The sequence below is a fragment of the Antechinus flavipes genome, chromosome 4 (assembly GCF_016432865.1).
Source record: "Antechinus flavipes isolate AdamAnt ecotype Samford, QLD, Australia chromosome 4, AdamAnt_v2, whole genome shotgun sequence".
In the NCBI taxonomy this organism is placed as follows: Eukaryota; Metazoa; Chordata; class Mammalia; order Dasyuromorphia; family Dasyuridae; genus Antechinus; species Antechinus flavipes.
In genome coordinates this window covers 136,302,812-136,328,039 of record NC_067401.1, presented here as the reverse complement: position 1 = coordinate 136,328,039, position 25,228 = coordinate 136,302,812, and the positions used below count along the sequence as shown (strand labels likewise).

General features: G+C 43.1%; 2 protein-coding genes across 10 annotated transcripts in view; one reads left to right on the top strand and one right to left on the bottom strand.

The window, feature by feature from the left end:
• The window catches only part of LOC127560261 (uncharacterized), a 29,083-nt gene extending 8,315 nt beyond the window's left edge, over positions 1–20,768 (top strand). Inside the window, exons 7-8 of one of the 6 annotated variants that reach the window (XR_007953290.1) lie at positions 2,369–2,536; positions 3,201–3,296. Coding sequence is in view for 5 of the 6 variants with exons in the window: in XM_051994705.1 (XP_051850665.1) it covers positions 3,201–3,331; positions 11,523–11,657 (266 nt within the window). In the remaining variant the exon portion in view is untranslated. Of the gene's footprint in view, positions 1–227; positions 560–2,368; positions 2,602–3,200; positions 3,332–11,522 lie in introns of those variants that run through there. The other 5 variants (XM_051994705.1, XM_051994700.1, XM_051994701.1 and 2 more) reach the window with 5 other exon arrangements.
• On the bottom strand, positions 391–22,524 carry SP2 (Sp2 transcription factor). 4 transcript variants are annotated; one of them, XM_051994699.1, is made up of 8 exons: positions 22,293–22,367; positions 20,930–21,039; positions 8,880–8,959; positions 6,864–7,853; positions 4,274–4,586; positions 2,955–3,129; positions 2,608–2,801; positions 391–1,739 (listed from the first exon to the last, which is right to left on the bottom strand). In XM_051994699.1, the coding sequence occupies exons 3-8, from the start codon at positions 8,940–8,942 to the stop codon at positions 1,639–1,641; spliced, it is 1,836 nt and encodes a 611-aa protein (XP_051850659.1). In that variant the 5' UTR covers positions 8,943–8,959; positions 20,930–21,039; positions 22,293–22,367; the 3' UTR covers positions 391–1,638. The 4 variants fall into 4 exon arrangements, with proteins under 4 accessions (XP_051850659.1, XP_051850656.1, XP_051850658.1 ...); XM_051994696.1 differs by lacking the exon at positions 20,930–21,039 and having other exon boundaries at positions 22,293–22,524; XM_051994698.1 differs by lacking the exon at positions 22,293–22,367 and having other exon boundaries at positions 8,880–8,962; positions 20,930–22,014.
• Between the last annotated feature and the right edge of the window lie 2,704 nt (positions 22,525–25,228).

Below are 25,228 nucleotides of genomic sequence, written 5' to 3'. Positions count from 1 at the left end.
CCCTTCTCACTATCACACAAGCACCTATTAGAAATAAGCCACCCAAAAAAGACAGGCCCTCCATAGAAGCACACTTCTGCCAGCCTTGTGGTTGATAGGTGTGCCTCCACCATGGAGTCAGTTTCTCCTCTGGGAAAACTGGCTTATAGACAAAAAAATCTACCCAAATAGGGATCATGACATTATTGGGCATGCATAAATGGTAATACCTACCTTTGCAATTTCAGATGGGATTCCCTATTAAGGGCAAGAAGGGTAAGAGAAGCTAAGTCCTACTTTCTCCTTGGGCCCTTCTCCAATCTCCTGAAGTTCTAGACTCCACCCCCACCTTACTTTCTCCCCAGCGAAAATTCTCCAGGGTAAAAGACAAAGGAAGCCTCAATGTCAAGCTGCTGACTTTGCCTCAGGCAACTAAATTTATTAGCAAGAAAAAATTATTTGTCAGCTCTGCGCTGACCAACAAAGTACATTGTTAATAAAGGATAACAAATCTGTCACTTAATTCAAAAAACATACCTCAAGCAGTTACAACTAAAAATAAAGTGGATTTTTGTTTTAATTTAAAAGCCTCAAAAATAACAAGCAATATGTTTTTAAACATGTAGTAGACACAATATTGTCTATTATACAATATACACTATACACAAATGGGATCTGAGAAGGGATATGGGATGAGATAAAAAGAGAAAAGGGGAGAGGGATAATATGTTTTATATGTGAGTGAGTGTGAGAGTTCTTTAAAAAAAAAAAAATCAGATTCCGGATTCAAACTGAAATTTTACGTTATTTAGAAGTGAAAAGTCTATGGAGAAGGAAAATTTTTTTCTGTTCATCATTGTCCAAAAAACAAAAACCCCAATCCCAAACTGAAAAAGGAATGGGGGAAGGAGAAAGATAAGGAAAGGAAGAAGGAAGCAATTAAATAAAATTATTTAAAAGCGCACACAATACACAGTGTTCATTATCTGGAGTATAAGGCAACGTTCTTCATAGAAAAACAGGGAAGATCAGAAGGAGTCTGTGGTTATATATACTTTTAAAATATAAAGTTGGAATGTGCTGGAAGAAAGTTTTTTTTTTTTTTTTGGGGGGGGGAGGGTTGCAGGTGTCCTTCCCACTGTCTCTGTGGATGGCCCTTGTTTGGGGCTCTGGAACTGGGTCCCAGGTATTTGCTATGTTGCTGCCATGCTGCCCTCTGGTGGGAGTAAGGTATGACAGACTCACAGGAGAGGGGATGGCACAGGGGGATGCATCTCCTTTCTGGCTCCCCTGCCCTGGGCCACATCAGTGCTATTGGATAGGGGAGGAGAAAGGAAGGGGACTCACTTGGCTCCTCGATGGAGTGAAATTCATGTTTTTCCTTTGGAAATAAAGGTTCCCACTCGTCCTGGTTTAGAACGTCTCATTGTACGTGGCCAATGTCCGGGATCTGGGCCAGGAGCTTATGGTGGAGGGAAAAGGGGCTGTTGTGGCAGCCAAATGGCTTAGGAAGGAGGAAACATATGGTTATTGAAGCCCCTCTCTGCAGGACCACAATCAGGGAATAAGGGGGCAAGGAGTCAGCAATAGTGCCTCTGACTCTGGAGGCCCCAGGCTTAATTGGAGTTGAATCTGCAGAGCCTTCAACTGCTGTTGGCTTTACAAATTCTTTGTGACGAGATGGGTCTTGTAATGCTTGGTTAGGTGGTCGCTCCTCATGAAGCGCTTCTGACACTGGGCACACTCGAAACGCTTGTCACCTGGGGAGAGGAAAGGCCTGTCATTCCTGCCCCCTACTTTCCACATTCAGCCATGATCCTAGAGGTGCTGCTCCACAGAGCTTGTCCCCAAAAGGCAGGAAATAAGAGAGTGCAAACACCCAAATGAAGATGTCCTTAATCAAGTCCCACCTCAGACCACATATAAACTGGCTTCAGACATCCTGTAGTTCCATTGAGGCCACTTCACTTTCTTTCTTATTAGTCCCCAGCACAATTTTTTACACCTATTCCCTGATCCTCTGAATGTGATTTGTTCATTTCTGATTCCATGCTTTTGTGTTATTCTCTACATTTGGAATGATGCCCTTCTAATTGTTTCCCACCAATCTATACCTCTGCCTTCCAAACAAGAGGAAAATGTTTCTAGTTTGAGTCCAAGCCTCTCTAATCTCTTCAGCACTCAAGACAGTCAGCTGGTACTTTAAGTTTAGCCATGCAAATTGACTATTAATTGTTTCATGAATGTGCTTTTTCTCTCTCCAACAATTATGGTGCACTCCCCCTCGCTGATGGTCAGTATTCTATTACCCCAAAAGATAACCAACTCCCAAGAGACTGGGCAAAAAAACCAAATTTTCTTTCTTTTCTTTTTTTTTTTTTTTTGACAGTAATTAGCTCAGTTTTCTGTGCCATGGGGAGGAATTAAAGAGTTTCTGCTGCAAATTCCAGCCCCACTCAGGAAATGAATCACAATCATAAGGAAAGAGTTGGGAAGGACCATAAAAGGTCATCAAGTCCAACTCCATTTTATAGATGAAGAAACAGGCCCGGGGAAGGTAAGGACCTTGTCCAGGATCACAAAGCCAAAGATCAGAGGTCCGGCTAGTCCCTGCCATCTAAGACTGACCTGTGTGGGTGCGGGCATGCCGCTGGAGCTCGTCACTGCGCGTAAACCTCTTGCCACAATAAACCCAGTTACAGACGAAGGGCCGCTCTCCGGTGTGCAGGCGCACATGGGCACGCAACAGTGATGTCTTTCGGAAGGTCTTGCCACAGTCAGGGATGTGGCACACATGCTTCTTCTTCCCCTGCTCTCCAGACCTGGGGGGGATTTGGAGAAGAACAGGAATGAAGGCAAAGGGGAAGCACCTCAGGATGGGCCAGGAGAGGCACAGCAGGGCGACGGGAGGAGTAAAGGGGGAAGGTGGCACAATAGGAGGGTGAAGGGGGCCCACTCTCTTCTCTTAGAATTACCTTTTCTCCCCATCCTTGCAGTTGGGGCAAGTACAAGCCATACGACGCCTCTTCTCCCCTGGCTGGACCTCTCCTGCTAGGGCCTGCTCCATCTGCAGCTGAATCTGCGTGGGGCTCAGGCCACTGATAGTCAGGTTGTTCCCAGAAACATTCTGTACAGTGAGCTGCTGCTGTCCTGAGGGAGGGGCAGGAAAAGGAGATGGAGGTGGGCATAGAGTCCTGGCTCAGACACTGTCCCTCCCACAGGTGGAACCACGTCACTCTCCTGTCCTCCATTTGGATCTAGAAAGGCTCTTCCATCTCAAAGATGCTGTGTAGCAACATCCCACCCCCAACCCCAGCTTCAGGGAAGTCCTCAGGGATGTCTATCCCTGCATGTAAGTAAGAAACAAGCTGCAATCAATCAGGGCACTTTGGAAAAATTTCTAAGACAGAGAAGTCACAAACACAGCAGAACCAGATTAGATTAAAGTGTCAGTGGGAAATATTTAACAAAAATAAAAATACAATAAAGTGTAGCTACAACTATATTTTAAAACTAAATATGTCACTCACAGGGATCCTAATGTATACATTTGTGCTCTTCCCCCCACCCCACCAATTCCTATTTCAGTTTGACACCTAAGGTAGTAATACATGAGCTGATTAACCTTGTGGAAACTATATTATCTTAGCCCTGAGAGTCAGCTATTCAGGAACCAAAGGAAGAATAGCAACAGCCCTTTCTCCACCTTTCCACTAACAGGCAGAAAGTCTAAAATGCATTAAGAATTAGGAAGACTGAAAAAGCTATCATTAGTCTGAAAATAGTCCTTTGCTTAGTTACCGAATGCAGTGGTCAGTGATCACTAATGGACAGTTATTTGCAAGGCTGATAACCTATTTGCACTGTCAGTACTAGACCTTGATCCTGTCTGAGGAAGTTCTCCTTTCACTCCCATCAGACTTAATACTCCTTTATCCCAATTCTCCCCAGCACTTCCATTCTCACTTTGGAGTACATTCCTTTGCTTTGGTCTGTGAAAGTGTTTCTAAAGATTTTCAAGTGTCCCATCTCCTCAATCCTGATAGTTTATCATGGCTCCTTAAGGGCCTTTTCCATTTGCCCGTTTACAGCAGAAAACTGTTCATAAAAATTGTCTCCCCAGTTAGAGAAGAGGGACTGTCCTTTTCCCTTTGTGTCTCCAGTGCTCAGCACAGTGCTTAATGGCTCGCCATTCATTCATGCCTTTCTCCCTCCATCAGACTCACACTAGGACCAAGGATATGACTGCACAAAAAGACTGCCCAGTCAGTGCTGTGGGCAGACAGACTCTTACCTCCAGTGTTGGTGATAGTGACAGGCACACCTTGGACCTGGACACCATTGATATTAATGGTCTGCATAGCTTGCGCAGCTGCTGCCAGCTGGGCTGCATTCAGGCTGATGATGCCTCCAGCAGGAGCAATCTTTGGCAGGGGCCGTTCCTTCCGAGAAGCAGCCGTTGAATGCTTTTTACTGGTGCTTCCCAAGTGGGGGCTCCGGGTTACAGGGCTACTACAGGAGGTGGTAGAGGCAGCAGGCACTGTCACCGAAGGGGGTTCTTGTAGGAGGACTGTCTGCAGCTCCCCCGAAGGCATTCTGATATAAATCTGGGCGGGAGTAAGAGAGAGGGTCAGCCCCTGCAATGCACAACCTACTGAGAACGGGGGCACGGACAGGGCTAAGTCTAAGTCTCTTTCTTGAACTAGCTTACAGATGGACATATACCTTAAAAAGCTCCTCAGTGAATATTCCATGGAAACCAAAATCTCCCTTTTCAGCTATGATTAGTGCCTGCCTGGCACACTACTTTACACGTTGTAGATGAACATCTTATTTGATGGTTTGAACAGTTTAATGTTCTTTATCAATACCAAAAATTGTAAACAAAACTTCAAAGAATGATAGGAATTTTCCAGCTGGAAGGGGTCTCATAGGTCCTTCAGTCCAACTTATTAATAATATTGGAGAAAATGGAGGCTAACAGAGGTTATCAAGTATATTCAAGATTATCACAAGTCAGTGATAGTATGGTCTTCCTTATTCCAAAGCTGGCACCTGCTCTACATATTAGCTGCTGAGCTCTCACACATGGTCAGGGAATATTAGTGTAAAACACCAGCTGTTATAATCACTAATCCTGATGCTTAAAATTTTTAAATAAAAACCCTCTTGATAATAAGTTTTTTTACAAAAGTATTAAAAGTCTCAGCTGAAATTTGCAAGTATTTAAAACTTTGTCTCTCATTTTCAACTGAGAAATAAAATTAATTCTCAACTCTGAAAAGGGAAGGGGATATTTAAAACCTTTGTTTATGGAGTACAGACCTAATTTTATAGAAAATATTGCCATTCCCTGGGCTTTTAGGAATGAGATGTGCTTGCCATGTTGTCTTTTTACAACCACAGGTATAAATAAATGGAGTCAGTCAGTAGTTCCTCATGTTATAGACCAAGAATTTCCATAAGTGAAATGCCCTGGAATCAATGTAGACCCAATCTGAGTAACTAGGGACCCACTAATAGAAAGTTCACTTATTGTATTGGTTGTTGGATTTACCATCCCAGAGTGCTTATATATACACTGTTGTCAAGGGAAAACATGAGATTAGAGCCCCTTTCCTGCAGTCAGTAAGACCTTTTGATTCTTGTATGCATGTGTGCATGCGCGCACGTGTGTGTATGTGTGTGTGTGTGTGTGAAGTGCCTTCTTGAATGACCTTATCCCTCTGTTGTTAACTTTACAGAATGAGAATTCTCACCAGTTGTACAGGATGTTTAAAACTGATAAAAGATTAGTCTTTACAATTTCCCTGACTTCCTTTATGATTCATCTCAAACTGTCCTACATATCAAAGCCCTTTTCTTCTCAGACTTCTTTCTAGTTAGTTACCCTGTATACGTACCTAATTATTTATGCATTGGCTTCTCCTTTGTTAGAATGTAAATTCCCTGAAGAGCAGAATGAGTGTAGCCTTTGTTCTCTTAGTACATGTCTAGCACACAGAACATTGATTAATAAAGGCTTTCTATTTTTTTAAATCATAGTTTCTTATCCCCATACATTAGGCCTACCTTTGAACTTGACATGTATGGTCAACTCTCAATGATCATTTTATAGACTTTTACTCATCAGAATGATCCAGGACTGTTTCTCCCTTACCTCCCCTCCCATCCATTCATTCATTCCCTTGACTGTCAATCATTGGAATAAAATCACCCAAGAAAATGCACTTTAATGCTGGCTATCAATTTTGCTACAAAAAATATAACAATGTAGCTTAAGTTGTAATAAAAATGAGCCTTGGGAGTTGATTCTTTGTATAACTCTTGTAGTCTATTAAGTAAAACAGACAGCTGTGTTGCTTTCTGATTGAGACAAAGATGCAACTAAGATGCAGCAGCAACAGTTTTCCTTCCTTGTTTCAATGCCTCACTCTTGATCTATGTGGATTGTAAACACCTTGAAGGCAAAAATTATGTATCCTTTTCCTTACCTTACCCTTCCAATACACACAAACACACACACAGAGTACCCAGGAATGTTAAGACAGGGTAATTACTCAATATTTGTTGAAGTGAACCCAATTTAATCTCAAGTCCTCCCTAAGGTTACATCCCTTCTTCCTAATTCTCTTCAGTGACCCAAGAACTGAGAAACTTCCTCTAAATTTTCCTGCCATTATAACAAACCTCCCAAATAGACTATTCCAAAATATATCCATCTGCTGCCTCACTTCCCAAGTCAAGCTGACACTCTGTGCTTAGAAAAGCCCAACTGGAAGGGGAAATGCCCCTATTTCCAATTCCCAACCACAGAGTAGCTTTCACATTCCCTAGGGAAAACAGGAAAGGGGTAGAGAGATGGCCTAATGTCAGCAAGGTACCTGAGTAGGTGTTGGCTCAGGCGTTTGGATCTGAAAGTCCTGGGAGGGCTTCTGGGGGACAGTGGGGAGCGTAGCAGAGGCCGCCTGCACCACTCGAAGGGCTTGCTGAGGGATCTGTACCACCTGCTGCTGTTCTGCCTTCGGGGGCACCACTTGCACCTGCTGTACCATGGCAGGCTGGCCCCCTCCGGGACTCTGCACAATGAGGAGGTTGTTCCCTGCCTGGATGATGTTGTCTGCTGTCGTTTCGATCAGCACGGTCTCCACTTGTTCAGCCACTGCCACAGCGGGCTGAGAGGAGGCAGGGAGACCTTTTTTCCTCATCTTCTTGTTCGGTTTGATCAGTGGAGCAGCAGGGCTCTCAGTGAGCAGCTGTGTCGGGGTGCCCGAGTCCGGGGTGCTCACGAGGTTGTTGACGGGCAGGGTAAGGGTCACATTGCCACCGCCACCCGTCAGCTTCACCACGCTACCTGGGCTCTGCAGTGGTGCTGCAGAGCTGGTCTTCTGAATAGGGGCAGGCTTGATCGGGACAGGCTTGTGACTGGAAGGGGAAGGAGTGATAATGGCTTGGTTGGTGCCAGGGATAATCTGGATCTGTGAGGTTCCAGTGAGGCTGGTGAGGTTAGGCTGGACTTGGATGGTCTGCCCACTACCTGCTTGAATCTGAGGAACTGCTTGGTATTGAATGTTGGCACTGGACCGGGCCCCTTTGTTGATCATTGTAGGGTTCTGGATAGCAAACACCAGTTGACCTCCCGGATAGGATGTGCCCAGTTGTGAACCTTGGACTTGGAGAATGTTCCCTTTGGAGGATAAGATCCCAAAACTGTTCTTTCCAGGGCTGAGGGGAAGTGGGGCAGGTTTGATGGGAACCAATTTCCGTGGTGTGGGCTGAGGAGGAGCAGGAGGTGTTACAGCAGCTTCTACTGCAGGAGGACCAATTTTGCTACATGTTGCAGCAAGAAGAGCTAAGGGTGATGGCTGGGAGTCCTGCAAAGACCCAAGAGGAGAAAAGGAGTGAGAATAAAATATTGCCCCTTTCTTCTCTCTACTCATTTTCTCTTTCTCTTACCTAGGTTCATAGGGATATAAGTCCTGGAAGGGATCTTAGGTCACCTAGTCAAACTCTTTCATTGAGACAAATGAAGAAATTAGGACCTACAGAGGTAGAGTGATTTGTTTTTTATTCCTCTCAGATTGCTCTTGCTCTTACTTTGCTATGTCCTGACAAGGGCCCTCTCTGGTATGGGTAGGCCGAGTCTATCAGGGCCCCTTCCTCCCTCTTCCTAGGTGGCGTCTCCCCAAAAACAGTGAAGGGTATCCATCAGGAAGGAAGTTAGGATGGAAGATCAAAATTATTGTTCTAGATTTTTCAACAGAGAAAAAAAGCCTTCAGAGATCCAAGAGATCCTTCTGAAAGAATTTTTCAAAAGCACTACAGCGCTGTGATTATTCAGAACAAAGAGCCACTCCACTCCAGTTCGCCCATCTCTTGCTCTGTCCTGCCTTTGTCTCTGACATAGGTCACTTGTCACCCTTGGTTCTTTGGCTCTGTTAGGGAAGACAGCAACATCCACAGAACAGAAGGGAATAGGTGAGGGTGGAGGGAGAAATCAATATTTTCTTTCTGAGTATCCAAGAGAGATATTGCTCTCAAAGATCAGAATAGAACTAGTTCTCCCATAATATAGTTATTGGTCATCTGCAGGGACTGACTTTTCTAAGGTCTCTTTTCCTTTAACAGGAATAGAGCTTGGTTTGAAGTGGATGTTAGAATTTTAATCCTGTTTCCATTCCTCATTCTCCATATGGGCTATAACCTTAAGGGAGACACAATCTTTCTGAGTTTCCACTGCTTTATCTAATAAACAGAGGTAACTGTTTCTCTTCCTATTCTTACCTATAAATACTATGATAATGGACCCCTATTATATAAGATAATTCTTGGGACACTCTGTGCAAACAGAGTCCTTTGAAGTAGGATTTCATTTTAGGGATGATACAGAGCCCTCTCACCTGGGCAGTGGAGGCAGCGGGCTGCAGGTATTCACTGGGACTGACAGCAGCAGTGGCAGCCATACTGGTCTGTTGATCTTCTGCTAGGAACAGAAAGAAGAGTGAAAAAGTGGGCCTCGAGAGATTCCTCGCCTTTTTGTTTCACTAATCAGCCACATCAAAATCATGAGTGTTTCCCCTTTCACAAGACAGCCTTGCTTTCAGGTGCTGAGGGGATCAAACACCTCTCTTAGCCATCCTGACGCTCTTACGCTCCTGTCTCAATGGACAGTTGCAGCTCTGGGGGGCTTCCAGGACAATGTGAAGACACCGCAGTATTCTTTCTGTAAGATTGGCCCCACTAGCCAGAGACACAGCCTCCCTCTGCTGGATAGCAGCATCTGCACAGCTCCGATCTGGGCTAGAAACACTAATTCTGAGCAAACCCCATTTCTCTGCTAAGTCTGACTGAAGCAGAAGGCCAAGGGCTGGAGGACCTGCCGTTGAGGGCCTTCGGCTGTCTCTGGCCGCCAAGGTCTGTAGCACAGGACATAGAAAACAGTTCATAAACCAAGTAAACAAAATAATGGTGACATTTTGTCACCAAGTTTCCTAAATGTCACTCAGAGGCTTGAGATCGGACTATGGTAATGGAAGAGTTCAGAAAGAAACATCTAACAGTAAGGGTGAGAGAACAGCATAAAACCACCTGAGGAGGAGTGGCAGAAAACCACCATGCTGTGCTGCAGGAGCCCCCCAAAAGGCAGGAATGCACAGTGGCATCCCACAAAGCTGGATTGTGGGATCCGCCCCCAGGCCATCTCCCCAGGCCTCACATACAGCAGAGTAAGTTCTAAGCTCTGGTCCTGTTTTTAAGTTCAGCCTCCTTTCCAATCTCTCATGAGGCCTCTCTAGCACAGACAGACTGAGCAGTGATAGGGGACTTCACACAACCACTATTTATCTGTCACATTCAGTGGCAAAGGGCTGGATGCTAAAGGTTCAGAAAAACATGACCCTTCACTTCAGAGTCAACTTAACGCCCCAGCTAGATGTCCTGGTCACCCCCACTTCCTTGTTCAAGTTACTGGGCCCAAGATGGCATTCACTCCTTGACCTCTCAGAGGGGACAGCTCTTAGTCCTTTCCTGAACTTGCCAACTGCTCCGTTTCAACTTCAACATTCTCCTATACTCATCATCATTGTAATCCCCCTCTTGCTAACTTCTCTGTTTCTGTTGAGGGTGCCGCTATTCTTCCAGCTCCCGGGTTCAGATCCTATGAGATCCTTTGCTCTCACTTAACTAATCAATCAAATGCCAAGTCTGGCTAATTTTACCTCCACAACCTATCTTTTTCTCCACTCATATTGCAAACAAAATGATTTCAAGTTCATAGCACCTCTCACCTGGACTATTATTGCTGCAACTAGCCTATCCTCCACTAGCTTAGCTGTCAAAGTGATATTCCTTATTATGAAATATTATTGTTTTGTAAGAAACGACCAGCAGGATGATTTCAGAAAGGCCTGGAGAGACTTACATGAACTGATGCTGAGTGAAATGAGCAGGACCAGGAGATCGTTATATACATCAACAACAATACTATATGATGATAAATTCTGATGGACGTGGTCCTCTTCAGCAATGAGATCTTCAGCAAATCAGTTCCAATAGAGCAGTAATGAACTGAACCAGCTACACCCAGGGAAAGAACTCTGGGAGATGACTATGAACCACTACATACAATTCCCAATCCCTCTATTTTTGTCCACCTGTATTTTTTATTTCCTTCATAGGCTAATTGTACATTATTTCAAAGTCCAATTCTTTTTGTACAGCAAAATAACTGTTTGGACATGTATACATATATTGTATTTAACTTATACTTTAACATATTTAACATGTATTGGTCAACCTGCCAAATAGGGGAAGGGGGGGGAAAATTGGAACAAAAGGTCTTGCAATTGTCAATGCTGAAAAAATTGCCCATGCATATATCTTGTAAATAAAAAGCTATTAAAAAAAAAAAAGTGATATTCCTGAAACATGCTCCTGATCACATCACTTCCCTGCTCAAGAACTTTCAAGGACTCCCTATTGCCTCAAAGATAAAATAAAAACTCCTCTATCAAGCTCTTAAAACTCTTCATAGTTCAGATTGATTTGCCATTACTCTCCCTCCTTCAGTCTGTGTCCTGGCCAAACTTGTGACCTTATCTCCTATCCAGGACAGTCTGTATAATCTGCTTATTTCCAGCTCTTGGAAATCCTACATCAATCCAGGTAGTATCTCCTACAAGAACTTTTCTCGATTCCTACAGTCTTAGTGCTCTCTCACCTGTAATTTCTTGGCCCTTCTTTTTGAATGATTTACTTACATACATTTCCCTCCCACCCCCCCCCCATGTCACCCTCAAGAAAAGTAAGCTCCTAGAAAGTTGTTTTTATTTATTTATTGTCTTTTTGTTTCTAGCACCCAGAACAGTATAGGGGCATAGTAAGAACTTAAGTAAATTGAGAGCTTAGCCCTAAAGGGCATAGTGCAGACTGAAAGTACTGACTATGGGAAGAAGAGAGATTTAAGATACTATTCTGATATGGGGAGATGAAAGGGTTAGGACATACAAAAAATATATTAACAGGCAACTTTTTGGACTGTGCAGGACTGGGAAGTTAAAGAAAGAATGTCATGGAGCTGCTGGGAGAAGAAAAATGAAGGGACAAAAAGTGGACAGAGATGCCTTGAGGACAGCAAACACTGCTATTGGTGGAGAAATAAAAGCTGGTATATTTTATAGCCAATTTTAAAAGTTTTTTTTGTAGCAGGTCAGGGATGAGGACATTAGAAGGTTCCCTTCTCAGTCCAACTATATTTGTTGGGCCACATCAGGTTTGTTTTAAGTATCATGGGATGTGAGACTCTTTATTATTAAGTGGGAGCAAGCAAAAACCAAGACAAAACAAAAAAACAAACCCAAACAACCTGGCAAATATTAATTGATCATATGACCCCCTTTCCTCCCCACTGATCTTCACTGAGAATACTGCTGTCCCACTGGCTGTTCCTAACAAGACCATGAGGAAAAAGTACCTGTTCCCCAGGCAGCCTTGGCAGTGGCCAAATAAATTGCCCTAAATGATTAAGACAACAGCAGGCAACAACATATTCCCCCTAAGAGTAAAGTTTCTCATCAAGTGGTGAACACAGAAAATCTAGAATTTCCCTCAGCAAACTACTGCATTTGAGTTAATTCCTACAAAGAAGAACTTACTGATGAAACTGAATAGAAGAAACCTTTGAAGACATTAACCATATCAATTTATAAGTGTTGGAGATAGAAATGTTGAGCAGAGTTAGAATAATTTCAAAGAGAACAAGAAAAAAACAGAAAGCTATATCCTGTGACCAAAGACCCTGAAAAGAAAAAGTTTAAGAGGGAACAGGTTCTTAAAAAATTTTTGATGGTACAAATTATCTTGGTAGGAGAGAAAGGGATGGCTACAAAAGTCCTTCCCATATAGCTTTCTGACAAGCTAAGATGTTTCTATGGCATACAAAAAAAAAAAAAGAAAGAAAGAAAGAAAGAAAAATTGAAAATGGGCACCAGCCTAAAGTCAAATCCAAGAGAGCTATACAAACTGATGAAGAGTGTCAGACTTATGAAAAGTGTTTCATATAATAAAAATGAATTGTGGAAGAAACATGAAGAACAAGTAAGGATTACACATTTGGGAGAAAGAAAGTATGTTAACAATGACAGAGAAAACACAGAATTAGATGTGTTGGGTTTTTTTTTTTTTTTTTTTTTTTTTTTGCTTTCATCTTCTCCACTAGGGAGAATGATCAACAAATATAATTATCAGGGAATTAAAGCCCAAGGTGGGAAAGAAGATGGTAAAAGAGAAATCAACTGGATTGCTTTAGGATTCCAAGCCTAAATGAATCACATCCCAGAGGACCGAAAAAATTTCTGGATGTGACCATGGAAACACTGTTAGTAATCTTTAAAGAATTATGGTGAAAAGGAGATGCCAGAAAGCAGAAGAACAGATGTTTTCAAAAAGGACACAAAGGTAGATTTCCCCAGAGTACAAAGTGGTGACCATTTTGTCAATTCCCAAGAAAATGTTAGACTAAATTATCTGAGAGATGATTTGTAAGCCCTTTAAAGCATGGATTTATTTCATTAATAATGAATCAGACCAAACTGGTTTTAATTTTTCTCAAAAGAAGCTTGCTTGTCTGGAATTTCTGGAAAATACTATGGATGTAGTACATTTTAATTTTTGCAAGGCATTTGACAAAAGTTTCTCATGAATTTATTATGAACAAGATAAAGGTTGAAGAGGACAGGTACAGGAGGTGGATTCACTGTTGAACAGTTGTATTCAAGTATTGTGTGAATATAAGTGATTACACTGCTTCAGGGTTCAAGATGTAGTCCTGTCCTGTTCAAAATCCTTACTGACAACATGATGATAAAGATTTACAGATGACACAATGTGGGAAGGAATAACTGGCACATGGGAGGACATAATTAAATCTTAAATACAGCTCTACAGTCTGGAATAACAAGTAACAACAACAAAAAAAGGATCCTCAACAGGAATCTACATAAAGTTCTATTCTTAGAGGCAGGTATATGAGCCAATAATTCAACAAGACTGAAAAAATAGTGAATGCTGCCCTAGTCTATATAAATATTGAGAATAATGCCCATAATGAGGAGCAGCACTTGTGCTCCATATATGAGTCAGACCACATCTCGAGACAATATGCTACATTACAGACAAACTACAACACAACCTGGTGACAAGGTTGGTAAAAGGGCCTAAAACAATGTCACAGTGGGAAGTTGGAAGAATTGAACATGCTTAAGCAAAAGGATATGCTATGTCTTCAAATATATAACAGACTGCTATGTAAAAGAAGAATTCAACTGGCTGGCTGTAGCTCCAGAAGGCAGAACTAGGGCTTGGGGTAGAATTTAGAGAGGGGCAGATTTTAATTTAGAAGGGTAACTTTTAAACATTAAGAGCTATCCAAAAATAGAATGAGCAACATTGTGAAGTAGTGAGCATCCCCCTATAACTTCATGCAGAAGATGGATGACTATCTCTCAAGGATGATCTAGAAGGGATCCCTGCAAGGAGGAGGAAGTTGGAGTAAATGGCTCCCTTGGAGATCTCCTTCAATTCTAAACTTCTACATCATTAAAACACACAAATAAATTTGTTTGTCTTTGGCTTAAGCTTGCTTTATCAATAAAGAGGAATTAATCTACCTGGCCTTTTCTTATTCAGTGAAAGGAAACCTTTAAGAGGAGTCACAGATATTAGGGTGGCCCAGTGACAAGTGAGCACTTGCTATGGATTCCAAAATTCTCTCTGGCACACACTGTCTGTATGAGCAAGGGAGGGGGCATTTCAACTCCTTCAGTTTCAGTTTGCCCATCTGTAAAGTGAGGGGTTAGATGAGATGGTCTCTTGGATTCTCTCTAGTTCCTTGTGAGTACAAAAGAAAATGAGAAGTGACCTGACCCACCCTATTTACACTTCTACCATTTTGCTCTGGCTTAGCTATCATCAGTTAATGTTTAAAAATGTGTGGAGAAGACGGGGTTGAAATCAAGGGAAAAGCTGAATTTCCTCTGGATGCCCCAAACTGATTGCTCACACTCACAAGAGCCTGTACTGTTTCACTATTGTTTCATTTTCTCCCCAGTTTATTCTGGAAAGAGTTGATGCAGGTATTGGTGAATGGATCTCCTTGGGTCACCCAGGACTTTGGGGTTCCCAAGGTTACAAGCTGGGCCCAGGGAAACAGAACAATCTTTCTGCTCTTCTTTGAAATTCCACAGTTAGAACATGAGGCATTCCCAGCCGATATGTGAAAAGGAACAAAGGTCTAAGAGAGACACAAGAAGTTAAAATTGCAATACCCAAGGCATTTGAATAGGTAATAACATCTCAAATCAGAATTTAGGATAATTTGGACATGGGAGGGCATCGGCTTATTTTAAGCAAGCTTTGTTTTTCAAGAAGTGCTAATATTCATTGAAACAATCTTTGGCTTTAAAATTTTTTTTCAATAAGTCTTTTAAAAGTTTATTTGCAGTGAGCAGGGGAACAGGTCACATATATATATACTTGTGATTTCATCATCAGAGATAACTTAGGGTGAAGAAACTCTTCCTATCAATAATCTGCAACTTAAAGAGTCTTGAGACTAAGTGGCTTCCCCAAGGTTACACAGATCAGTTATATGAAATGCCATGGCAGAATATAAACTCAGGTCTTCCTATTTTCAGGCAAATAATTAGTATGCTATCACCAATGTCCAAGTCCTGCAAGAAGTATATTTTAGCAAGCTGAGTTCTTGTGCTAATACTAGTATGCTGAAATAACAAAAGACCCTTTCTTTTTTAGTGTTACAGCTGAGACTGTTGACTGATTCACTTTTGCCTTTTCTCCATTATTGTGTACCTATACTATGTCTCCTACATTTTCTTCCATGATTTAAAGATGGAATCCTTGCATACAGCACTTTACATGTGGTCCCTGATAATAAGACCTATCCCGAAAATAAGCCCTCTCCTTACTGTGTAAGATTCCTCGAAAATAAGCCCTATTGAGATTGCTACTGTAGTGAAGGTGATCCCCTGCGCTACACGCTACATTACGGTACCCTCTGTATGCACCGTTCCCCCCCTCCTCCCAGTGAAACGCACGCCGTGCTCCGAGCTGCATCCAATCAGAGCTGCAGCAGTGAGCGCATCATCCTGTTCTTCCCCAGTGATTTGCTTGCTGGCGCTATTGAGAGCAGTGCCACAGAGGAGAGCTGAGGCAGGACAACACAAGAACCCGGTATGTAAGCGGGAGTAGGGGGCATGATGGAGAATAAAAGAAGAACTCTATTTTTTATTAAAATTGCTGTCAATGTTGATTAAAATAAGTCCTCTGGTGTTTTTCTGTCCAAAAAAATAATAAGACAGTGTCTTATTATCGGGAAAACACGGTAGCTGCTCAATCTAGGTTTGTTGAACTGAACTGAGCAAGGAGAGAATCAATTAATAAGAACTTCTTATGTGCCAGGGTCTATGTCAAGCTCTAAATGTTGCTTCCAACTAAATGTTGCAGCCAAACTCGTAGCTATGAATACTTCCTGGGATTTCCCCTTGAAATCTCCTTTCTTATATTAGGCAACAATTTAACTCTTGATCCATCAAAAGCTCCCTCTATGATTCCTGAAGATTCTAATACTTAACTACCTGATTCCAATCTGGGATGATTTAGCCACAGGTAATAGGGGGAGAGGCAGAAGGGAGAGCAGACTCCAAGGGAGGGACCTTGCATTCTGAGATTTGGTTTCATTTTCATCAAACCTCTCTTGAGACCCTCTCTGACACCATATCTAAAACTGTTTAAGAAGAAGAAAGAGACATGGGAAAGAAACCAAATAAATACACTTCATGAGAATGGGCTTTTTTGTGCCTAGAAAGGTGAGAAAGTTTAACTCTTGTGTTAACTTGGGGAAAAAATTTGCAGAGATTTCTCTGATAATGGTCTCCTCTATAAGACAGATAAGAAATTGATACAAATATATAAGAAAAACCCCAGTAATCCCTCCAGTAGATAAAGAGCTAAAGAATATGAACAGATAGTTTTCACAAGAAGAAACATAATGAAAACTATATTAAAAAATCCAATAAGAGAAATGCTCATTAAAATAACTTAGTACTCCATACCCTTCAACTCAGCAAATATGAGAAAAAGAAAATGGTCATTGTTGGAGGGACTGTGAAGGATCCAACTATTCTAGAAAGCAATTTGGAACAATATTCCCAAATTTAATAAACTATAATGGCCAGTGATACATCAATACTAAAGTTATACATGTAAAAGGTCAAAATGGAGGAGGTCTCCTACATAAAGAAAATTAACAAAAATACTTTTTTGAGGATAGCAAAGAATAGGAAGCAAAGTGGGTGACCATCAGTGAATATAGTTATTGTTTACAATATTACAAATTCAGAGAATCCGGAGAAGGTTTGTGCAAACTGATGTAGTAAAGTGAGCAGATGGGGAGAATGATTTACACAGTGACCACCACAGTGTTGTGAAGGAAAGCAACTTTAAACAACTTCAGAACTTTGATCAATACAATGGTTGGTCAGTCATGGCCTCAAGAGGCTAATGACACATACTTTCCACTTCTTCGAAGAGAGAATGAAAACATGTTCAAAAGTCAATGTTTTATTTGTTATACTTGACCACAATTATCTGTTAAGGGGGAAGGGGCTTTTATGGGAGGGTATTAGGCAGGAGGAACTAAGAAACAGGGATGGTGATGTTAAAAATAAAAAAAAAAGGAGAAAAGAACATTAAGGAATTATTAAAAGTACATGGGAGAGAGAAGAGGGAAGTCCAGAAGGAGACACAGACAAACAGGGCAGTTTTGTTACTAACATGTTAAATTTAATATATATTTTTAAAAATGTATGTAACAGAAGTTCATTTTCATATACATTTTTCTTGAATATTTATACCTTACATGTTTGTAAAGTTCATAATTAAAATTTTTTTTTCAAAAATTCAAGTTGTGAATCTCAGCTTTGCCTTTAAGAATTAAATTCATGCCCAGATCCCTAAGTAGATTTTCTCCCCTCATGTATTCTGATCATCCTGGTGATGATTTGGGGGCCAAGGGAGAAGGCCTACATATGACATTTCCTCTGGAGGAATTTCAACTACTTGCAACATTCATCTGCAGGATATTTTGGTCAGCTTGGTCAGCCCTGCTGCCAGCAAAGCAGCTTCTCACTCCAGGCTTTCTTTGTGACTCCTACTGACGGGATTCATGGCTGATGGGGGAGAACCAAGCTCTGGCTGGTTCTTTAAAATAAAGCTGGACTATCAAAGGCTGTTGAGAAATGGATCAATAGGGCTGGCTTAGATGGAAACAACACTCAGAACAGTTGTTATGTTCCAATGCAAACTTACATAGCTCAAGAGGCAACTTTATAATCAATCTAATATTCAGTTGAGAAACTCTTCAACAAACAAAAGCTAAAATGGGAGTGATTCTACAGAACCAAACATAAAAAAGCAGAGGCTGTGATCCAAATAAATAACAAAGATTTTGTCTTTGCAAAGATAAGGAATACTACCCTCCACATACCCATTTGTAAATGACACACATTTCACCCCAAAGTCAAACTTTTCCACATAAAGTGATACCATACTTCTGGAGAGAAGTTTCTTTTTTAAAAAGAAAGGAAAAAATAGACTGAAATAGGTTTATCTTGCCATAGTTAACTAAGCTGGTTGGCTCAGCTAGCTAGAGTACTTGGTGCTAATCTGGGATTGTGTCCCCACACAGTTCAGTTAAACTGTGCTCTGTCCTGTCTCAATGAATAATCCCCTTATCCCAACCAATCCATTTCAGAAATGACATTGTTTTCAAACTCAAGCGAATGATTCAATGCAATCCAACCCCATTACTAGAGAAACAACATATGCCTCATTTTCACACAGCAGAAAAAAACTATTTCACTCTTCCCCTGCCCTGACTTTTCCATTTAATATATATTTTAGGAAAGCTTTTTTCCAGGTAAGTTAAGAACAAGGAGTCCTAAATAAGTGGTGTACACAATACAAATAACTCACTTGTCTGTTCCCCTCCTACTCCTTTCTCTCTAGCTAACGGGACTCTCTCATTTGTGGGTTTAAATAATGTCTGGATTTTGTTCATATGGGAGAGGAGTCTGGGTCAGAGATGAGGGTTAGTACTCAAGTTCTAGAGATCTGACAGAAACATTCTCTTTTCAGGGGTTGGGAAACTGCAAAAGGTGAGCTTCTACAGGATTTCTGCCTTGAGGCACAGGAGTGAAGAATGAGAAAGAGGGCTATTTCCAAAGGACTAGTATGATACAAGGACTTTTCAAGTCTCTCTACCACACCGCCCAGATTTTTGATAATCACTCACCCATTTATTGATGGCAATGACCAATTTATGCCATGTGAGGAGTGATTCCATCTACTCCTTAGAAAAAAGTGCTGGTTTATCATTTACATTTTGATGAACTAGTAAAAAGATCTGGTATTCACTAGGAATGATACTCCATCTCACACAGAAGCCTAGAGAAAGGGTGACACCCAGAGAACCTGATAAGAAGGAAGAAAGGGGACAACTGGAAAAGAATTAGGTGAATGCACACTCCTTGGCCACATAAATAATTCTGTGGCTAGGATGCAATGAATGCAGTCCCAGTGGCTGAAGCCAATGTACAGTGAAACACTGTAATCTAGGAATCCAGTGGCTCCTAAATCACTATCATAAAGACAAGTAACCTGGATTAGGTTTCTGTGGCACAATGTGTGAATTAAGCAGTGAAGTTTCTGCTCAGATAAAACAAACGATTCTAACCAAAGTGAGAACAGGATATGAGATCAACTGAAAAGAGGATTTTAATAGCTATGTCTGCGTGATCTCCTCATTATTCAAACAATTCTGGCACCTCAACACTACTTCCCGTTACTTTTTAGTGTGAATTGAGAGGCAAATAAACTGGACACTCAGTAACTTCAAAATCCCTTACCCTGAGCACAGCCCATCATCAATGGCAAGCCTATCCAGTGGCCTATGCTAAAGGAATACAGTAAGTAAAAAAGAGCTCTTGTTTGAAAAGGAAACTGATATGCAGGTATTATGGGAAGATCCAAATCTTTTTAGGATATACCATAATTTTTTTTGTTTCTCAGCAATGCTTATGTCTAGAGGTTGGGCTTTGCTAATTCTTAGATTGGATGGAACAAATCCATTAACCAGTCAAAAAGAGAGGCACTAGATTATGTCTAACAAACTCAGCAGCAATTATCAGAATTATTGTGCACAGATTTAACTTCAAGGCTATAGCTCAGAGGGCTTCAGAGTGTCCTGCTCACCACCTATTCATACAAACACAGACTGCTGACTACTCTATCATTGTAGTCTCAAATTATTAACCATACTCTACATACTTTAAAGCAATGCTTCCCAACTTTTTTCATTCTGGTCTCCTCTATTCATAAATAAAAGAGGGAAAGAGGAGGAGAAAAAAAGCTCTTAATTTTAACTTTCCATGACATCTTGTGGTTGGAAGAATCTCAATCATGGAAATCTGGTAGGGGTGTGTACATTCCTGGAATAAGCAGAGGACTGTAGGCCTTTTGAAGAGCATATGCTTGATTGGTGATTGTGACAGAACTAAAGAGAAAGGGTGGGGGGGGGGGGGGAACACAGCTGTGCCCAAACTAAGGATGTTCGAGTTCACAGGTTTGCTGTAATGTATTAGGACACTCTAAAGTGTTGTGACATGCTGGTTGGGAAACACTGCTTTAAAGCAAGTTTGCCAATAGTCACTTATCCACAGGGAGGAACCTTTAGTACAGCTAGGTAGAAGAAAGTAGCTCTTTCACTACCAATGACCCTGTAAGTTAAGGCAGAATGGCAAACTTTATCAGGAAGGCTACAGGTAAGGAAGAATGGACCTGAACATTTTACACAGGCCAAATGATAAAAGTGACTAGTTATTCCACCTATTACATTCTTGCTGTCATTAGGCATCCTTGTATCTTTACATGATTGCCTCCCCTCACCATTCCATTCCTTCAATCTCTACTGACAGGCCTCCATAGGACCAAAGCCTCCATAAAAGAGTAAAAGAGTGAGCCAGTCTATGGGCCACCAGGAGAAAGGCCAAATTTTTCCTCTTGGAGCCAATTTTTAAAAATATAATTTGGCATCTCTCCCTAGGCAAATAGTCAGATGAGGTAACTAATGAACTAGCCAAACTGTCTCCTTGGCAAGAAGTATGCCTTTAACAGTCAAGTGGCCTGCTCTCAGAATCCATAGTTGGGTCAGACCAACCCAGTGGATAACAAAAATGAAAACAAAACAAAACAAAAACAAAAAACAAAAAAAAATACAAAAACAAAATAAAACAACAACAACGAAAAAAAAAAAAAAAACCCAAAGAGGATAAGCATCTGCACAACCAAGTGGAAGAACAAGAATTAGAAAACTTACCAATCGCCCCAGCCAATGAGAATCCATTTCCAACAGGTATTAACGCCTGTTAGAAGCGACTGGAACATTCACATCAGCCCAATTGGTAGGTTGTCTGACAGATTCGCCCCCTTCATTGCGCACAAGAATTTAAAAACAAAACAAGATACTGCAGTTATCTTCATTATTCCAGAAAAGGATCGTTTCTTTCTTTGCTTTTTCTAGGCACGATTGTTCCCTGGGTCCGGGCTCTACTACCATTTCCTTCAAAGCCTCTCTTTGACAACCTAAACTTTCTTGTCCTGGAAAAAAAAAAGCCTTGCAATCAGCCAAAATACCAACTCCACGTTTGGCCCTCCACGGCCGTGCAGCCCCTTAAGGGGGACCAACACGGCTGCCGTCTTAAACAGGGAACACTAGCACTCCCTAAGACAATCGATCGCCTCCCTTCGTCCTGCAATAAAGCCCATCAAAAGGAAGAGCTGGGGGCCTGTCTGCAGCAGAACTACCTGCCTCTTTCACCGGGAAACAACCCTGCAGGAGCACCGAGTGACCTCAGAAGAAAAGAGAGCTTCAGGAAGCACGTCCTAAGGAAAGCCCGACTCTGCCCCCCTGGATAAAGTTAATTAAGAAACGATTCAACATGACAGCACACTGAAATCGAATCCAAGGAATGCAATGAGGGCAGCTTCTCGACGGCCTGGAGAAGACAGCGGTTTGGGGTTTTTAGTGGTTATTTGTTTGGGAAACTAAAATGCGAAGGGAGCCGGGGAGGGAAGCCGAGGACAGGAGGGGAAGGCACCATCCGCCTTATCTTTATTTTTTCGGCCCCCCCTCGGGAGGGCCCCTACAGGGGGCTTCCTTCCAGACTCCTCCCCTCTCTTCCCAGCTAACGCCCGGGGCGCTGGGCCGCCTGGGGCCCCGACGCTCCCACAGCCGCGCTAAGAGCCCGAGGGGCCTTCGGGGAGCCTCCGAGCCCAGGGGTGGCTCAGACGCCCGGCCCCGCTTCTCCAAGAGAGATGCATCCGTTGGTACTCGGTGGGCTTAGACCGAGGTCTGCCCTCAAGCCCCGAGGGAAGGCTCCGGCCCCGCCCCGGGGACCCGGGGGTGCCCGCTCCGGAAGCGCCGCCCTCCCGCCCAGCGGGCTCCGAGGGGGCGGGGAGTCGAACGCCCCCTTCCGGGTGCCTCCGCCCGGCCGGCCAGCCCCGCTCCTCCTCCGGGCGGGAATCCTCCCTCCCCCGTCCCCCCCCTGCGGCCGGGCCCCGGCGTCGGGCCCAGCCCCTGGGGGGAGTCCCCAGGCCCGTCCCGCCCTCCCCAAGGCCCTCGGCTGCTTCCTCAGGCCACTGGGGCCAGGAAGACCCCTCCGGCAGCGGCCGGGACCCACCGCTCATTACGACATCTTCCTCCCTGGCCTCCGCCGCCTCCGCCGCCGCCGAGAGCCTGACACCGCCCGTCCCGGACCCGCCAATCCCAGTGCCCGCCACCGCCCGAGCGACGGCGGCTCCTACCAATGAGAACTTGGCCCACAGGGGACCGACAGCCCTCACAGCCAGTCGCTGAAACTCTTCGAGAGCGACGCTGAAATGCACCAATCGACGCATGAAACTTCACTGATCGACAGACGTTCCAACCTATCCGAAGTCAGGTCAAGAATGAGTGACAGAGAAGCTAACCAACGATCTACTAGGCAAAGTCCCACCCCTAAGGAGGTTGACGGACGGCGACAGGAAGCCTGGGGAGGCGGAGCTTATCTCCTAATTGCTTTTCTATTGGTTATATTTGACCCTTCTCCTCACTTCTAACCCCGGATTTAAGAGGATTGACCTGTCCCAAAGCCAATCAGAAGTCCTAAGAATAAACCACACAAATAAGCCTAGTAGTCGGGCCACACTTTGCACATACAACACATCTGTGTGTTGATCTCGTCACTTTGCGGGACGCGGTCGGACCTTGAGGTACTATAGTTTGGACGCACACCCTTAGGTCCTTAAGGCCTGCCATGGCCCGTGAATCCACGTAATGCACCGCGCTCACCAACCTGCCAAGAATGGGATCTCCGCGGGGCGGCAGGACTGAGTGGGGCTGCTTGTGGCCTCGGAGTGGAGGAGTGAATAGGACCCTTGGTCTGGACTCGGGAAGACCCGAGTTCAAATGCAGACTCAGACACTTAGCTGTGTGACCCTGGGAAAGTCACTTAACCCTGCCTTCCTCAGTTTCCCCATATGTCAAATAGGGATAAGCATAGCATCCCCCTCCCAGGGTTGTTTGTGAGACCCCAACAAGGGCATATCCTTAAAAGCACTATATAAATGATGGATCATCCCAACTCCTGGATTGTGATAGCCCCCACTACAAGCTGACATTTTAAATTTGTCTTCTCTTCCATCCTTCTCCCTCCCTTTTATGTCATATGTGCAGGACACACATAGGAAGATGAGGAAAATGGGCTAGAAAGGAGACTTTGCTTTTTTTTTTCCCAAACCCACAGACTTCAACTATATACACATGCAGTTTTTCCTTCTTGCAAAACTCATCTAATAATTTCTCTTCCAAGAAGTTTCCTCTTGTTAACAAAGGAGAAGGAAGAACCTACTTTTTCAAAAGAATTTTTTTTCTCCTCCCCCAGCTTTCTCCAACCTTGCCCTCCAGCTGAAGGGCCCCAGACAAGGCTTTGCCAAATGAGCAAACCTGAATTCCCCCTCCCCTCAGTACCTACCCCCTTTCTGCTTTCTCACTTGTCCTTCCCCCTACCTGCTGCCATCTTCCTGGAACCAAGGCTGGGAGGCTGTTGAGTCAATGCTCTTGTCTTTTCGACACTCTTCCACGCTTGTGTCTCTTGTATTTGCTCGTAAAGGGCAGCCCCTTCTTATTTCTAACCTCCTTCTAGTTCCCTTGGCTTTCTGTTTCCCCCCAGTCTCATCCTTCGGAATCTCCACTGTTTTCTCTGCTGGCTCCCTAACTTCTCTCGAAGGCTCCCTTTCATGGCCTTGTCTAGCTCCACCACAATTTTTCTCTGCTACTTGGCCTCTCAACCTACTTTGCTTTCCCCTTCTTACCTGGAGGATCCCCCCTACTGCCCCTTCTGCATATACTCACTCTTTGCTCTGACTGTGCCTTTGGCATCTGTGTAGGAAACCCCCATTTATTTCTGAGAGGTTCGAAGTGGGGGTCAGAAGTGCATTCAGAGGAAAGGAGGAGAGAATCTTTCTCTGGGAGAATCTTCTCTAAGGGAGATCAGTCATTGCCCACTGTGGAGAAGATTACAATCTTTCAACTGCCTTTTTCCTTTGATAAAGAGGGTGTGCTTTCTATTTTAAACAAAAGGTTTCTTGCCAGCCTATGTTGCACAAGAATCTCAGTCTCTTTGAATCCCTAGCATTCATTCATCTACCTGTCTTTCTGAATTATCGACACCCAAACTGGTTTCCCTAGAATCATAGCCTATTCTCCCCTCCCCAGGAGCTAGTGATCTAGCATGGGAATTAAGCTTCAGGACACAAGAGCTGGACAGGATCTCAGAAGATTATTTAGAGACCAGCCCCCTAATTTTATAGAGGAGGAAATTGAGGCCCCAGAGGAAGTAGCTTGCCCAAAGTCACACCGATGGTAAGTAGTAGAGCTGAGATTCAAACCCATGACTCTCAGTCTAACTCTCTATACTCTTACCCAATCCCCTTTGCCTTTCAGAGACTCACAGAATTTGTGTGCTGGAAGCAACTTTATCAATCTATATATGAAAGGAATGCCCACTATAACATACCCAAGAAGTCCAGCTTCTGCTTGAAGACCCCCAAGGAAGGAGGACTCACCATCTCTTGAGGTAACTTGTTCTACTTTTACACAACTCTAACTGTGAGGAAGTTTTTTCTCGACATAGAACCTCACTTTGCCCCCTGGGAGCAAAAAGAACAAGTATAATCTCTTTTCCACATGACAGTTCTTTAAAGAATTGAAAATAGCTAGACTATCTTCCCTGAATCTTTCATTTTCCAGGTGAAACATGGCCTTTTCATTCTTGAGATTCTCCTCATAAGACATTCTTTCCTACTGTCCCCTACCTCGGAGCATTTTCTCTATACACCCTGTGGGAAATCAAAGGAGCCAACATTTCCTACCATCCCTGGGACTCTTCTGGAGTAAATGCTGAAAAGGATCAGCACATGTAACTAGTTCATGAATGGTTGGTGGGTTTGGGATGTTTTTTTACCCCACCCTCAGCAATCATCCAGGATTTCATTCTTGTCTTCTACCAGCATGGAAGATGGAGAAATGAGGTATTCCTCTCTCTCCTCTAAACATCCAGCTGTTCTTCCCACCTTC